Genomic DNA, 15,244 nt, shown 5'->3' with positions numbered 1-15,244 from the left:
TATTATTATTACTATTATCATCATCATATTGTGGTATTACAATCCTTCTGTAGGTTTGAAGTATGTCCAAAATGTTGGAGGAAAACACAAAGCTAAAGGGGAGCTATTAAAAACTGCAGAGAGAATTAAAGCAGCTGCCCTGGGATCCATTCAAATCTTTACCAGGAGGAAATTCAGGGAAAAGTAGGTTAAGGAGTTTAATCTATGTGGTAATATACTAATAACTGGTCCTCCTGGAAACAGACTAATGATTTTTGTTAGAAGGAAAGTCCTTACCTGAAGAATGTTCTTTGTAGGATGTTCCTTGTTAATGATGCTTATAGTAAATAAACCCAGAATCCATGGATTTGAGACACGGCACACTGGGGAATAATATCATGTAAGTTATCTTTACAACCCTGGGGTACAGTGTGGAGAAGTTTCAAAATCTAAATGCTCTCTGTTATGAGGTAACAACTAGACTTCCTCATTTCAAGATCTCATCCACTCTGAGCTAGGAAAGTGCATGTCTGGTGTAGAAAGGCAGGCCATGTGGAACCACACAGAATCCCAGATCTTTTCTTGCTTCACTTGGGCTTTCTGCTTGCGTGTTTCCTTGGAACTATCAGTAAACCTGGATTTTAGGTAAGATCTCTAATATATGAGTCTGACTTGAATCTTTGTATTGGCTTACAAATAAAAGGTCAAACTGTCAAAAATAATTATACTTAGATTAAGTTATGTATTATTTTAGTAGAACAAGCAAGCTGAATGCTCATTTGACACAAATAATTAACATAGTATACTTACAGGATAAGGTATTATTTTTAAGCATTCATAAGAAAAAAACTCACAAAATCATAGTGTATGAAATTACACAGAGAAATCTCAATCAACTTTTTAAAAGCATGCATAACCAAAAGTATTGCAAAATTCTATTACATGAATATATTTGATGATAAGCCTGAAATCCAAAGGATGTGTGCAGTGTAGAACACTTATAACCATGTCCGGAAATACGATTCTGCTTAATTTATAGGGTTGTGGTAAAGTTCAAATGAGATGATATAGTTATTATCATAATCCACATCATTTTTCCTATTTGGGGTCCACTAACGACAACCACCTAGAAACAGGCTCTGAAGGAGCATGAGGGATGGCAATCCCAACATTTGATACAAGCTCAAGCCATGTCTTTAATAATAAAGACTGGGGCATGTAAAAATCAGGGAAGAATGAAACAGAGGGAGAAAGAGTTCTAAAACAGAGAAGAAAGGGGTAGCAGTCTGAGTAAGGTCTCACAGAAGAATATGCAAGTTCTCAGTGCATAGGAATAATCAGCATAGGAAAAAGTAATGGCCCAGAGAACAAGAAGGGAAAAAAAAAATGCAGACACAGGTAATTGCATATATTTAGCTGTGAGGCATGAAAGAATCTGAAAAAAAAAGTATATTGTACATCTTTGAGCCTTTTTCATGCTGAGGGGGCAAGTATCAATATTTACTAAATTATCTCAAGAATTCAACCTCTAGGAAGAGTAGCGTCCAGATATATTTCAGGAAGTTCCTGTCTAAGCAGTACAATCTGGCAGTTAACACCATTAGCTTTATATAATCAGTTGTGAACTTGGGAAAATTGCTTAACTTCTCTAAGTCTCTGTTTCTTAGTCTAAAAGACAGGGATAATAATGATCTCTACCTCATGTGACAATGAATATAAAACATACAATATAGTACCAGGCACACAGTAAATGCTCAGTAAAAGTTAGTTACTACATTTACTGTGGAGAAAGGGACTTCCTGTACATTTGGATTGACTGACTGATTTTATGCCTTAATTTTACCATCTTCTTCTCTAGCTAAGTAACTTAAGGATTTGTGAAAGTTGACAAACTGATTTCAGAAGAAAAACGTGGAACTATTTCAGAAGCCAGTATTTATACTAATACTGAAGTTTTCAGTATGAACACTACTAGAAAAGAGCAACAGAAGGGGTATTAGGTCCCCTGACTTCAAATTATACTCTAAAGTTACAGTAATCAGAAACAGTATGGTACTGGCATAAGAACAGACCCATAGATCAATGAAACAGAATTAAGCCCAGATATAAACCCATGCATATATGGTCAATTAATATATGATAAAGAGGCCATGGATATACAATGGAGAAAAGACTGCCTCTTCAACAACTGGTGTTCGGAAAACTGGACAGCTACACGCGAAAGAATGAAACTGGACTACTGCCTACTCCGTACACAAAGTAAACTCAAAACAGATCAAAGAAATGAAACCGCAAAACGCTTAGAAGAAAACATAGGCAAAAGTTGCTTGAACATAAGCATGAACAAAGACTTGGTATTCATCTATTATAGTCTATAAAATTAGAACCTATGAATCAATAGCATTATAAAGATCAGGTCAGTTTTTTTCTTGGCCAGAAAACACAAACCCACATTTCTAAAATATCTCAGGTTTTCTTCAAGGAAGTCATCTTGCAACAAAACACCCTATTATCATAGAAAACAAGTATAGGACAGTATGTCATGAACAGGCTATAAAAACATAGTGGTATATAAGCCAAGGAATAAAATCCATCTGGAAAAAACGAGTAAGTAGAGGTTTTTCTCCAAATTTAATTGGAACTGTGAGTTTTCAGTCTTGCCACCATTTCTTTGATATTCCCATGTACATGATAAACACTTCCTTAAGAAATCCTCTTTTGCCTCATTTAGAAAGGAAGACCAACTCTGAAAAAGAACCATGAATGAAAATTGAAATTTGACATGTAACGAAAGCAGTCTTCCTCATATTCTTTTTATTCTGGTTTCTACATTTAAACTTAATCCAACTTTCAAGTAACATTACAAAAAATGTTAAGTTACAGCAACCAATCTAGACTACCCTAAGCACTACCACAAATTCAAAGAATATATACACTACTAATTTTATGAATGCAAGGAACATACAGGCTATGAATTTTAGCTTTCTATAAGGCAACAATTTCATGAAGGTCTAATAAACCTATGAACTCTATGACTGAGCCTGATTTCTTACTGCTGATGAAATTTAAGGATAAGAAAAAACAACTTCCACACATAGATCAAACAGGATTTTCTTTTTTAATTAATTAAATTCAAGCAACTATTGAGAGTTACAGAAGGATAGTATTCTAAAGAGTAATGAATCTTCTGTTCTCAAACACTTCACACACTGCACATAGCCTTATTATGTATAATGTATCCTTCCATGATAAAATAAAACCAGCAATTGTACAGTAGTTCAAAGCCTCTGGATAATTTAGGACTATAATTATAAACTATTCAGAAGAAAATATATAGAAAAATTTTAGGTAAAGGAATGTAATTTAGTAAGGACCTTGGTGAAGAGAAAGTGAAAGAAGCAAAAAGGATAAACTGTAATTTCCCATCTTAGTGTCATCCTCAGAACAAAGATCTCTAAAGATTTTATTTCTATAGGAATTTCATAGGGGAAAAAAAACAGCATACGAAAAAGCCTGAACAATGTGTAACCCAAATTGACCCAAATGATAATCAGAAGTCAAATTTAGGGTATTTTTACTTAGCGATTGGATAAAAAGGGGATTGGAGCTTTGAGAATGATGTATCAAATGGATTCCATGAATTTCACAGTATTGTGAAAATAAAACAAATGAAAATACCTCACAAAAAACATACCTCACACCAAAGAAAAATCATGTCCTACAACTTCTACTCAGATTAACTGTGGTAATTTTGTCCTATAAAACACTTAATCGTCTCTTCAAAAGGAAAACATGATGAGAAGTTTAGATAATCTCAGTTAAAATATAACTGGAAAACTGTCTTGCTTTCTTATCTATCTCAAAACTTAGAAGTAATACCAAAATGTAATAGTCAAATATACATGCAAAAAGACCCTACAATTATGGCCCCAGAAGATGACTGGTTAGCCAGAGACGGGTAAGATTCCTCAAGGAAGGAACAACCTAAGACAGGCAGTCACAGGGGGGCCATCAGGTGAGAAATTGGGGATCAACAGAGGTGAGGCTTAGAACCTCACCCCCCCCTGTTTTGAGAGAAATCTTCTGCATCCGTGGATGTCTTGTTGCCCTTGTCTAGCTTGGATTAATACTTACTCTCTAGGCACACACCTGATCATCTACATTTGCCCTCTTACAGCACTAAACTATGTTTTCTACCTTTATCCTGCATCTACCTACCACTTCAGCATTTAATTAAAAATAATAATAATAATAATAATAATAATAATAATAATAATAATAATAAGGGAGAAATGTGGGATTCACATATAAATCAAGTATAAAAATCAAACGAATATTCATATTTGACCTGATTGTTTATAGTTCATAATGCGTGATAAAAACCGAAAGTTTCTGTGATGACTGCCCTTGTACTGTTCACCATGTAAGAACTTATTCACTTTGTAAGAATTTGTTCACCATGTAAGAACTTGTTCGTTATGCTTCAGAAGATTGGAGACTGTTGAGAATTAGGGTTGGGGTTGATTAATGATTATGCATTGAATCCCCTATACAGAATTTTATTGTTGTTAACAACCATTTGATCAATAAATATGAGAGATGCCCTCTCAAAAAAAAAAAGACCCTACAATTAAGGTAATTGTTGGTACCAAATGTTGTTTTTAAGTTCTGCAATAAAACAGTCTCCCTGACATTTAATAGTATGTCATTTGGTAAATGAAATTTTCCACAAAGTAACAGCAGTGAGAAGACCTAAAAATTATGCTAGTGAAGAGTCTGGCGGAAAGAAACAAAAATATGGATCATTTTGATCCAACACTAACTTTATTTCAAGTTACTACAGAGCTGAATAAAATGCTGACACCACCACACAAAAATTTATTGAGTTGGCAATAGGCAAAGCATGATGTCAGCCTCCAACATCACCTTCCACATTACCAAACAGCATGAACATTCAATGCTTGAACTTCTTAGACTTTATGGCTAACGTTACAGTAAAGACAAAAACCTTAGGCATGAGGCATCATTAAATATACATGAGTTAAGTTTGGCATGGTTTGGCTCAAATTAGTCTAGTACTTTAACAAATTCCATAAAACAACATGGAAAAGTGTAAGCTTAAACTACAATTTTCTAGATGTGCTACATTCTGCACCAAACAGACCCATATAAATAAGTCTTAGTCAACTCGAACTAATATTCAAGTAAATAACACCACCTACCTCTACCCCCTGCACACCCACAAAGTGTAGGCTGACAGGAGACATGGAGACACACACATGTACACACCCATGTAAGTCCTTACCTTCATGGCACAGATTTCTTCAAGCAATCGTTGTGCCTGTCTCTGGTTTTTTAACAGTGCATCTTCAGCACCCCTGCAGAAAATATGTAGCCAAGAAATATGTAGCCAAGAAAAGCATTTATCTTAGACTCCTATCAAATAAAATCTCATCTATCTTAAAAATGCATAATAAATCTGTAAATAACGAACATTCTCTCATCCTGTACTGTCCTCCCCTTGCCCAAGACATACCCCAATTCCATCAACAAACTCAAGTTTTTGGCAAAGATAAGCATTGTCCTAGCATTATATTAATGACTATTAACAGTAACAGTTTGTCTTCTATTCCCTCATAGGATGGCCAAGTAATATTTTTTAACTAAAAGATTAATAACACATTGTTTTAACGTAATACAAATTTCATAAGCTGTAATTAAAGGTTGAATTAAATTTTATTAAATGAAAACTTGTTCTCTGGAATTAATGGAATATATAGGTTAAAAATATGATTATATTGGAAAGGAAGGCTGTCTTCTGAAATATTTATTAGAATAAAACACATTAAAGCATAAAAACTTATAAATGGCATATTTTTCCTCTAATACAGGTGAAACTAAAATTACAAAGCGTATTTTCAAAAGAATTTAGATTGAACAAACACATTGTTTTCATAAGCACTTCCACAAGACACTGGGAATTTCAAATTAATTATCAATGCAAGGAATAAAGTGATATAAAATCTTTATAACTGATCCAAGGTATGAGTACATTTGTTAAAACTATAGCAACATGTTCAGGTAACTTCCAATAACATAAAACACATAAACAACCCCAAAGGGCTTTCATTCCAAAATGGCCAAAAGGTGAGTTTTGGAAAAAATCAGAAGTATTCATCACATATTTTAAAGTAAACAAGGTCCAAACCATATAATGACATGCTGACACAGCACATTTTATCTCACATTCTTTCTACATATAAAACAAAGTGCTGCATGAGAAGATATTTAATTAGTCCTCTAGGCCCCACCCTTCACTTTTGTAAATACTGCATAAAGACAACTTTTGAGATTTTATTAGTCCCACGACTATTAGTTTAAATGACTAACTTTTTTGACTTCAGCCTGCTCACACTCCTGACAAGTTTTCGGATAACCAAAGCTCGGATTCTCTTCACTTCTTTTCTCACGTTCACAACCTTTGAGGAATAAAGCCAAAATTAGGAAGGCTCTTAATTCAAGAAGAAACATACTTTGTTTTGAGGCTTATTATAGATTACTCTACCAAATGAAACAAATTTTTGTTTAACTATATTCAGTTTGATGAAATCAAATCTCTTTCCATAAAGAGCAAAGGAATAAATTCTAAAAACACGTCTGAGGATTTAAGAGAAATAAGTTGTGATTTTTAAAAAGGTCATAGCATTCCCTGTGGTTAGTATATTGATACTGCCCATACATCTTGTTCCTGGATCATAATAAACTATGAGTTTCCTGAGATCAGAGACTATCATGTTCATCTTTGTATCCTTGTGGTTTAAAACAGAACTTCACCACATGGTAGACATTTAATTTCCTGAAGGAGTGTTTGCAACAACAATGGCAAATACATCAAAGAATTGTATTTTGTTTATTTATAGAGCACCTCTGCATTTGTCGCGACCCTTCAGGGACCGAAGCAACACGCCCAAGGTCTTGATTCTTCTCTAGGCTTTATTGTCTAATCTCTCGCGGCGGTTACAGCAGTTGTCGGGAAGCTCTTCTCCCTCCCGATGGGCTTCCTTATATTCAGTCACCCAACCAATCCGGGACAGTATAATGCGTGACCTTTAAGCGGATAGGTGTCACACGCCACTCTAAGTGGGCAGCACGAGCTGTGCACGGGTACGGAAGTCTGCTGGGCCAATCCCCAACAGGGAAGAGGGGAAAGGGTGGTGAGCAGGAAGCAGGCACCATCTTTAGGGCATTGTCCAGCTAGAGTGGGGCTCAGCCTCAGCCGTAGGCCGGGCCCCCACATCTCCCCCTTTATTGTTTTATAACCAAAGGGCTGTCGGGATCATGCCTGTCTTAGGTCGTCCGGAGTCTGCGGCATTCTTACCCGTCCTCAGGCAACAGACAGCTTAGGTCTGCGCCCTGTCTTAGGTTGATATGCACAGCTCCCGATCTTACCCGTCCTTGACTACTGATCCAGCATATTAAGCCATACTCTAGGGGAGATGCCTTCCTCTAGCGCTGCCATGGCCTGCAACAGGACCTTCCGTTCTCCCCGTTGCTGTTTTTGTACGGAACAGACTTTCCTCCCAACCAGGAGGAGGCATTCCTATGACACCTACACCTAACCAGGCTTTGGTGGCGTTTAACACAGCTTCAGCTATTTGAGCTACGGAGCAAAATTTCTAACCATAGCTGAGTGGTGAGCTCGTCAAGCTCACTGGACCAATTTGTGGTTAACATCTTGCCTAACTGTCTGGACAAGTTGGCAGCTTTAGAATAATTATGAAAAGGAATACCAGTATTACACCCCCGTATAAGAATGGACGCAGCCCACAGACAAAACCTCCCCCAAGAGGTCCAATTGTTCTTGAAGAAGGTTCATGCGTTCGTTGACCAAGGCCATCCCATTCTTACAATGGCTGTTGATGACGTTCTGTGTTGTCATTGCAGAGGCAGTGGCCTGGGACAGACCATTCAGCATCTCTGCCGTAGGAATGGTGATGGCTGCAGCTGCAGCTCAGCTCTGCCGTCGCCTGCTGTAGGATCCACGGCAGGAGCAAAAGCAGTGCGATCATCTTGTACCTCTGCTCCGGGGGTTTCCACCCTGCGTATCAGACGTTCAGGCACCCAAAAGGGGTTCTGCTGGTCCTGTGGAAAAACACAAACTGAGCCTAGGGTCCAGATTATCACTGGGTCCAGGCCTTTCCATGTTCCTTCCAACACATCCTTCCACAAAACTTTAGGCATGTGTTTTGGATTGGATTGTTGGCCGTGCCACTCTGCTGCACTGCGGCCATTTTTGTCCAGTGTTCTAAAGTCTTCTCCTATTCCCCCTTTTTGTTTATATAAGGCATTCTTGAGGGTGAGGTGGGTGCGTTCCACCATACCCTGACCCTGAGGGTTGTCTCTAGCTCCCTGCTGCTCTCATGACACAAAAGGATGTCATCCATATAATGATAGATGATTATCAGGGGAAACTGTTTCCTGACAGTTTGTAAGGCCTTCTTTACATACACATGGTGGGGCTATTAGCCATGCCCTGTGGCAATAAACCTTTGACAGTCTCTGGGGTGAAGCGGGATGGAGAAGAAACAGTCTTTGATATCTACCACTATTGAATTCCATCCTCTGGGCAGGGCCACAGGAAGAGGAAGGCCTAATTGTACAGGTCCCATTAGCTCCATCTGTCTGTTCACTGCCCTGAGATTATGGAGTAATCTCCACTTGCCAGACTTTTTCCTAATTACAAAAATAGGTGTGTTCGAGGTACTAAAGTGCGGGCTGCTTCCTTCTTTTCTTTGGTGAGGGGCCACTGAGGTACCCACACGGGCCTTTTTGACTGCCATGTTATTTCTATAGGCTGTTTTCCCTCAGTGGCCCCGAAGAAAAACTCAATCCTGGTCCTCCGGGCCCTTTGGGCAGTCTCCCTGCTAAAAGGATTGGTTGTTCTTTCCCTTGGAGATCTTCATCCTCATCAGATGGCAGTCCCTGTTCAGATCCCCCTTCCGATGCCTTTGCGAAGGCACGCTCTTCTCGTACTTCCTCTAATATTTCCTCCCCCTCTTGGATGGCCTCTCGGCAGCTTGGCTTCTGTCCCTTCAGGCAATTTTTTACTCGACCCCAAATAGGGATTGTCCCTGGTGGAAGGGGCTCCCTCTTGTCTGCCCGGCGTAGGTCATCCCCAGCCTGTCCCATAAAGGGCTGGTGATTTCTCCTTCATCTAAGAACCATGGGGCATGATTCTCTATAGTGTTCAGGAATGCCCTGGCAGTCTTCGTTTTCAAAGGGGTTCCATTAGCTCTAAGGAGTGCTTTCAGAGTCCTTGGCCCTAACCCTAGAGGCCTCCGTCCCCATCCTCTCTCTAAAGGGGCAAGTATCCTAGTTATGATTTAGATGGACTACGTCGCTAATTCCGCGAACCTTTTGATTTCGTCGCCGCTCTGCGAACCTTCACTGGCGCCTCCTCAGTCCATATATTATAATAAACAATGTCACAAACACTAACAGGACACACACACTACACATAAACACCCACCGCAACTGCCTGCTGTCCGCCCTGCCACGTATACTTTCAGTTTGCTTGCCGATCCACTCACCCGCCTCGGTTCCCTCTCCCGGTCTGGCCAGCCAACCAAACGGCGTCCAGTGACATTCCTGAAGAGTTACAAGCTCTACTTCTTCGGCAGGCGCCAGGGTCAGCGGATCAGGTCGCAACAAGGTTTAGCGATTCCCAGGGTTCGGCACCACTTGTCGTGACCCTTCAGGGACCAAAGCAACACGCCCAAGGTCTTGATTCTTCTCTAGGCTTTATTGTCTAATCTCTCACGGCGGTTACAGCAGTTGTTGGGAAGCTCCTCTCCCTCCCGGCGGGCTTCCTTATATTCAGTCACCCAACCAATCCGGGACAGTACCATGTGTGACCTTTAAGCGGATAGGTGTCACGCGCCACTCTAAGCGGGCAGCACGAGCTGTGCACGGGTACGGAAGTCTGCTGGGCCAATCCCCAACAGGGAAGAGGGGAAAGGGTGGTGAGCAGGAAGCAGGCACCATCTTTAGGGCGTTGTCCAGCTAGAGTGGGGCTCAGCCTCGGCCGTAGGCCGGGCCCCCACAGCATTTATTTTTGGTAAAATATTATTTCAAGCTTAACTTTAAAAGAAACAACAAAAACACAAGGACATACGTACACCGGACACATGCTTTCAATCATCCCATTAGAGAACAATGTTGAACTCTAGAACAAAAAAATAGAACTATTGGCTAAGAGATGGAGATATTATAATGATAGAGAACTCCGCATTACAACAGTGCTTACTACGAGAACGGATGCTATCATTTTGAGTTTATGTTCGTCTGTCATTGTTAGGAACCGTACATCTTATAATTCTTACTGTAATGTCCTTCTCTTCCTCCACTTGAGAAACTACATAAACTTTTAGTTCAGATATTATCTCTCCTATGAAACTTTCAATGATTTCTGCAGCTAAACATAACCTGTACTTCCTTGAGGTTCCCACTATACTTTGTAGGTAGGATCTCACTGTACTGTCACTAACTGCACATGTGGCTGTCTTCTATAGTCTGAGCTCCTCTAAGAGGATAGGGCCTTGCAATATTTACACAGTGTTTTTTGTGCCTTGCAAGAGTGCCTGGCACACACAATCCCTCAAATTCTTCTCACCAAAATAACATTATCAACCTCATTCTGTTTCTTCAAGGCTCTTGGATTTAGCCTTAACACCTTCTCTTACACTCCATTAGTATCATTCATCTCTTATCCACTGAAGGTACTGGCAACCAATTTACAACTTCTCTCCATCCTAAATTTTGCCATCATTCTGGGTGAGGTAGATGTCCACTTGAATAACCCATCTGATTTTATATCCTCACTTCTTGACTTCCTCTTTTCTAATGACCTAATCTTTTCCATCTCACCCACCCAATTCCATGGTCACACTGTAGCCCTTGTCATCACTAATAACTATTCCATTTCTAAAATCATGAATTCAAATACTCCACACAATGAGAGCACAATTTCCATCAGCTTGCTTATTCAACTTCATCCACCACATGGTCTGTGACTTCACGGAAACCACCAGTTCACTGACCCCTTTCACCTTATCTCAAATAGTTAGGCCTTTTCATTTTCCTTCTTTTATCCAGTTTGGGTACATGATCAACACTTGCCAATACCTTAAACTCCCTCTAGTTAATCCTGGATGAAAGCAACATTCTGAGTCTTTTTCACAGCACCCCAGGAGGCAGGAAGTACTTGAGATTCTACTCTAAGTCCCCCATGGCTAACTTTGACTGGGCCTCTACACTTCCTAGCAACCCTACTGTATTTTCTTGGTCAATACACTCTACAACGACTATTTTAAACCTTTGCGTGCTTTCCTAAAACATCTGACCTTCTTCCTCTTTTTTTCAATTTCATGGAGAAAATAAATATCAGATGGAAACCATCATCTTTGATTACCACAAATACAAATTTACTTGCATCCTCATCCTCTATTAATAAAGATATAAGAAATACCCCTACACATATGTCAGGTTAGTCTCCTAATTGTGTTTTGGAAGCCCATCTTTTTCTGTTTTCTTAGAACCCTTTCTATAGACTATTCCTTCCCAAGAGCACTGTCAGTCTCCTAAATGGATGTTTCCCAGTGATTTTTAATCATGCCGGGATCATTTTCACTAAAGACAAAACAAAACATCCACACTACAAAGTTTACTAGGAGCACCCTCTCTCTTCAACTGCCTCAAAGCTAAGATTTTAAAGAATTCAAACTATTTCATGAATTCCACATAATTGCAGTTTCTCTTCCCAATGGTCCACTTAAAGCTATCACAAAATTCAACAGGAATTTTTCAGACTTCATTTACTTGACATCTCAGCAGCATTTGACACTGTTTACTGCTTCCTCCTTGAAACACTTTGTCCTTGGTTTCCAGGACAGATCACTCCCCTGGTTTTCCTCCTTCCTCTCTACACACTCTATCTCGGTTTTTTAAGACTCACAGACCTCTAATCAGTCATGAGTTCAAGGCCAACTCTTCTTTTCACAATATACTTTTGAACCCTAAGTGATCGTACATGTATGTATTGTTTTAATTTGCCACCTAGCCAAAGATGACTCAAAAATTTCTACCTTTGTCTGAGATCTCTCTTTTAGGTCCAGATCTAAATATACAACTGCCCACCTGGCATTTCCTGTTGAGGGTGTTTAAAATTATTTCCAACTCACACTTGTCCCTCCCCAGTTATCCACAATTCAGTCATGATACATTTTATTTAACATGCAGATCCGATGTCACACTTTTACTGAACTCTCCCCAGTGGTTTCCAATTGCTCTTAGGATGGTCATATGGGCCTTTTTTATTCCTTCATACTCGCCATGATCACATCTACCTCCAAGTCTTTACACTTGCAATGTCCTCTGGTATGAATGCTCTTTCTCCCCAAATTAGCTTGTAAACATCTTATCCCTCTGATGTTGGCTCAACTGTCATTTCTCAGTGAAATATTTTTTTGGCCTCCCAGAGACGGTAAAACATTCCATTTATGAGCTCTTAGAGTGCTGCTAGAACCTATCATGACTGTTAGTTTTAGTTTAATTTAGTTTAATTTTACTTTTAATCTAATTATGTTTAATGTGTCTTCCTTCCAGTAGGTTATAAATTCCATGAAGGTCAAGTATTTGGTTTTGCTCAACACTGAATCTTACCTAAAACAGTAGATGACATAGCAATTGTTCAATAAATATTTGTTAAATCAACAACCAGAAAGTTTGCAATAGTCACTTGTTCATTCACTGTTTCCAATGCAGAGTATATACTAACCGAATGCAGAGTAATCAGGTTTCTTTCCCAATAGATATGTTAACCTCTTTAGAATTTGTTTCAAAGTTAGATCCATTTAGAAAAAAATCACACTGTAAAAGTCTCTTCAGTAAATGTTGTTGGGAAAATTGGACAGCTACATGCAAAAGAATGAAACCAGACCACTGTCTTACACCACATCCAAAAATAAACTCAAAATGGATTAAACACCTAAATATAAAACCTGAAACTATAAAACATAGTTTTTATAGAACTAGAAGAAAACACAGGCAGTAAACTCTTGAACATTCACATTAGTAATTTTTGTGGGGATGTGTCTCCCCAGGCAAGGGAACCAAAAGCAAAAATAAACAAGTGGAACTACTTCAAACTAAAAAGCTTCTGCACAGCAAAGGAAACCACCAACAAAATGCAAAGGCAGCCTACTGTATGGGAGACTATATCTGCAAATTATATATCCAATACAGGGCTAATAAACAAAATATATAAAAAACTCATACAACTCAACTCCAGAAAAATAACAAGTAATCCAATTAAAAAGTTTGCACCATACTCAAATAGACATTTTTCCTAAGAAGGCATATAGATGGCCAACAGACATGAAAACATACTCAACATCACTAATCATCAAGAAAATGCATATCAAAATCACAATGAGATACTTCACACCAGTTAGAGTGGCTACTAATATCAAGAAGACAAGAAATAACAAGAATTGGAGAGGATGTGGAGAAAGGGAACTCTCCTAAATTGCTGATGAGAATGTAAGTTAGTGCAGCCACTATGGAAAGCAGTATGGAGGTTTCTCAAAAAATGAAAAATACCATACAATCTAGTAATTCCACTTCTGGGAATTTAACCTGAACAAAACAAAATCACTAATTCAAAAAGATATATGCACCCCTATGTTCACTGCAGTATCATTTACAATAGCCAAAATATAAAGCAATGTAAGTGTCCATCACCAGACAAATGGATAAGGAATATGAGGTACATATGTATATAATGGAGTACTACTCAGTCATAAAAATGAATGAAATCTCACCATTTGCAACACAGACGGACCTAGAGGATATTAAACTAAGTGAAATAAGACAAAGACGAATACTGTATGTGGAACCTAAAGACAAAACAAATGAACAAAGAAACAAAAGAGAAACAGATTCATAAACACAGAGAAGAGACTGATGGTTGCCACAGGGAAGGAGAGAGGGGGATGGGTAAAATACATGAAAGGGGAAAAAATTAGTTAGAATGTCTGATATCTTGATCTCAGTGATAGTGACATGAATATATACACATGTCAAAATGCCTCAAGCTATACACTAAGATTTGTGCATTTTATTGTAGGTATCTCAATTAGTAAAATACATGTATCAATGAAAAGTCATTTAGACTAGTTTTAAGTAAAAAAGAATTGCTACATTTTATAAGCAATATAATAGGGATTCACGACACATTTTTTTGAAAATTACATCATTCATACAATAAGTGATAAATTATGCATTAAAATTTATTAACAAATGTTTCTAAGTGCCATACCCTGCTGGTGCATGAGGTAACTATACAGCATTTGCTAACACTGTAAACCAAACTTAACTAATAAATTGCAGAGTTAGTACTCAGTTGCACTGCATTCCAATCATGGGAGAGTTAGACTCCAATTTTAAAATTCCAATTTAAGAAGTTCTATGGTTGCCAGTACTGCATCAGGGAATTTTTAAAAGCAAAGGGAATGTTTCATGCACTTAGTTTCATGCTGATGCCAAAAAATGCTTTCCTAGCCTTTTTTTTCAGTATGTATACTGACTTTAGTGCTTTTCCTTCAGTATGCTGACTTTTACAGTACCAGTGCATAGGGAGTAAGAAAATTTGAAAAGCTCAGTGTATTAAAAAACATAAGTATATTCACTTTACATAAAAATGGAGTTAGTTTTATTTTTCTCACAACTACTCACCTCAAGCACTTTCCTTTGAGCATTTACATTTTTGTTCCACTGACAGCTAGTGAGCTACCAATAGCCTTTCAGTTAGGATTGAAAAGGTTGACAATGCATTTGCACCTATTATGAAGCTGGTTGACAGATAACCCAAAAGTCAACAAACAGGCCTAAAACACCCAATATCATCAGAAGGTCATGCACTGTTTGAAGGGCAATGCTTTTTTTTTTAATTCTTCAACCAAAAGCACACAGAACTATCACTGTTAGAAATGTGGAAAAGTATGATTCTGATGGGGGAGAAGGAAGGAAAGAGAAATAAAGTGAGCAGGAGAAAACAGTGGCATAATAATGGAAATCCTATGTGCTGACAGAGATGAAATAAAATGAGAGAAACGACAGGAAAAAATATGAAGACAGAAACTGAAGGACAAATTCATAGGTCATCACTAAGACTGACAAGCCCAAGCTGAGCGCTTCCAAACAGCAA

General features: G+C 38.4%; 1 protein-coding gene across 5 annotated transcripts in view; it reads right to left on the bottom strand.

The window, feature by feature from the left end:
• The window catches only part of LOC108405737 (serum response factor-binding protein 1-like), a 42,749-nt gene that overhangs the window by 23,249 nt on the left and 4,256 nt on the right, over positions 1–15,244 (bottom strand). For 2 of the 5 annotated variants that reach the window (XM_073213411.1, XM_073213412.1), the window contains exons 2-3: positions 6,370–8,121; positions 5,285–5,357 (exon numbers count right to left, since the gene is read on the bottom strand). In XM_073213411.1, coding sequence (XP_073069512.1) covers positions 7,948–8,121 — 174 coding nt within the window. In that variant the 3' untranslated portion in view covers positions 5,285–5,357; positions 6,370–7,947. Of the gene's footprint in view, positions 1–5,284; positions 5,358–5,696; positions 8,122–15,244 lie in introns of those variants that run through there. The other 3 variants (XM_073213413.1, XM_073213415.1, XM_073213414.1) reach the window with 3 other exon arrangements.

The sequence above is a fragment of the Manis javanica genome, chromosome 10 (genome assembly GCF_040802235.1).
Source record: "Manis javanica isolate MJ-LG chromosome 10, MJ_LKY, whole genome shotgun sequence".
Classification (NCBI taxonomy): domain Eukaryota; kingdom Metazoa; phylum Chordata; class Mammalia; order Pholidota; family Manidae; genus Manis; species Manis javanica.
The sequence above is the reverse complement of the archived record's forward strand: the minus strand, read 5'-3'. Positions and strand labels throughout refer to the sequence as shown.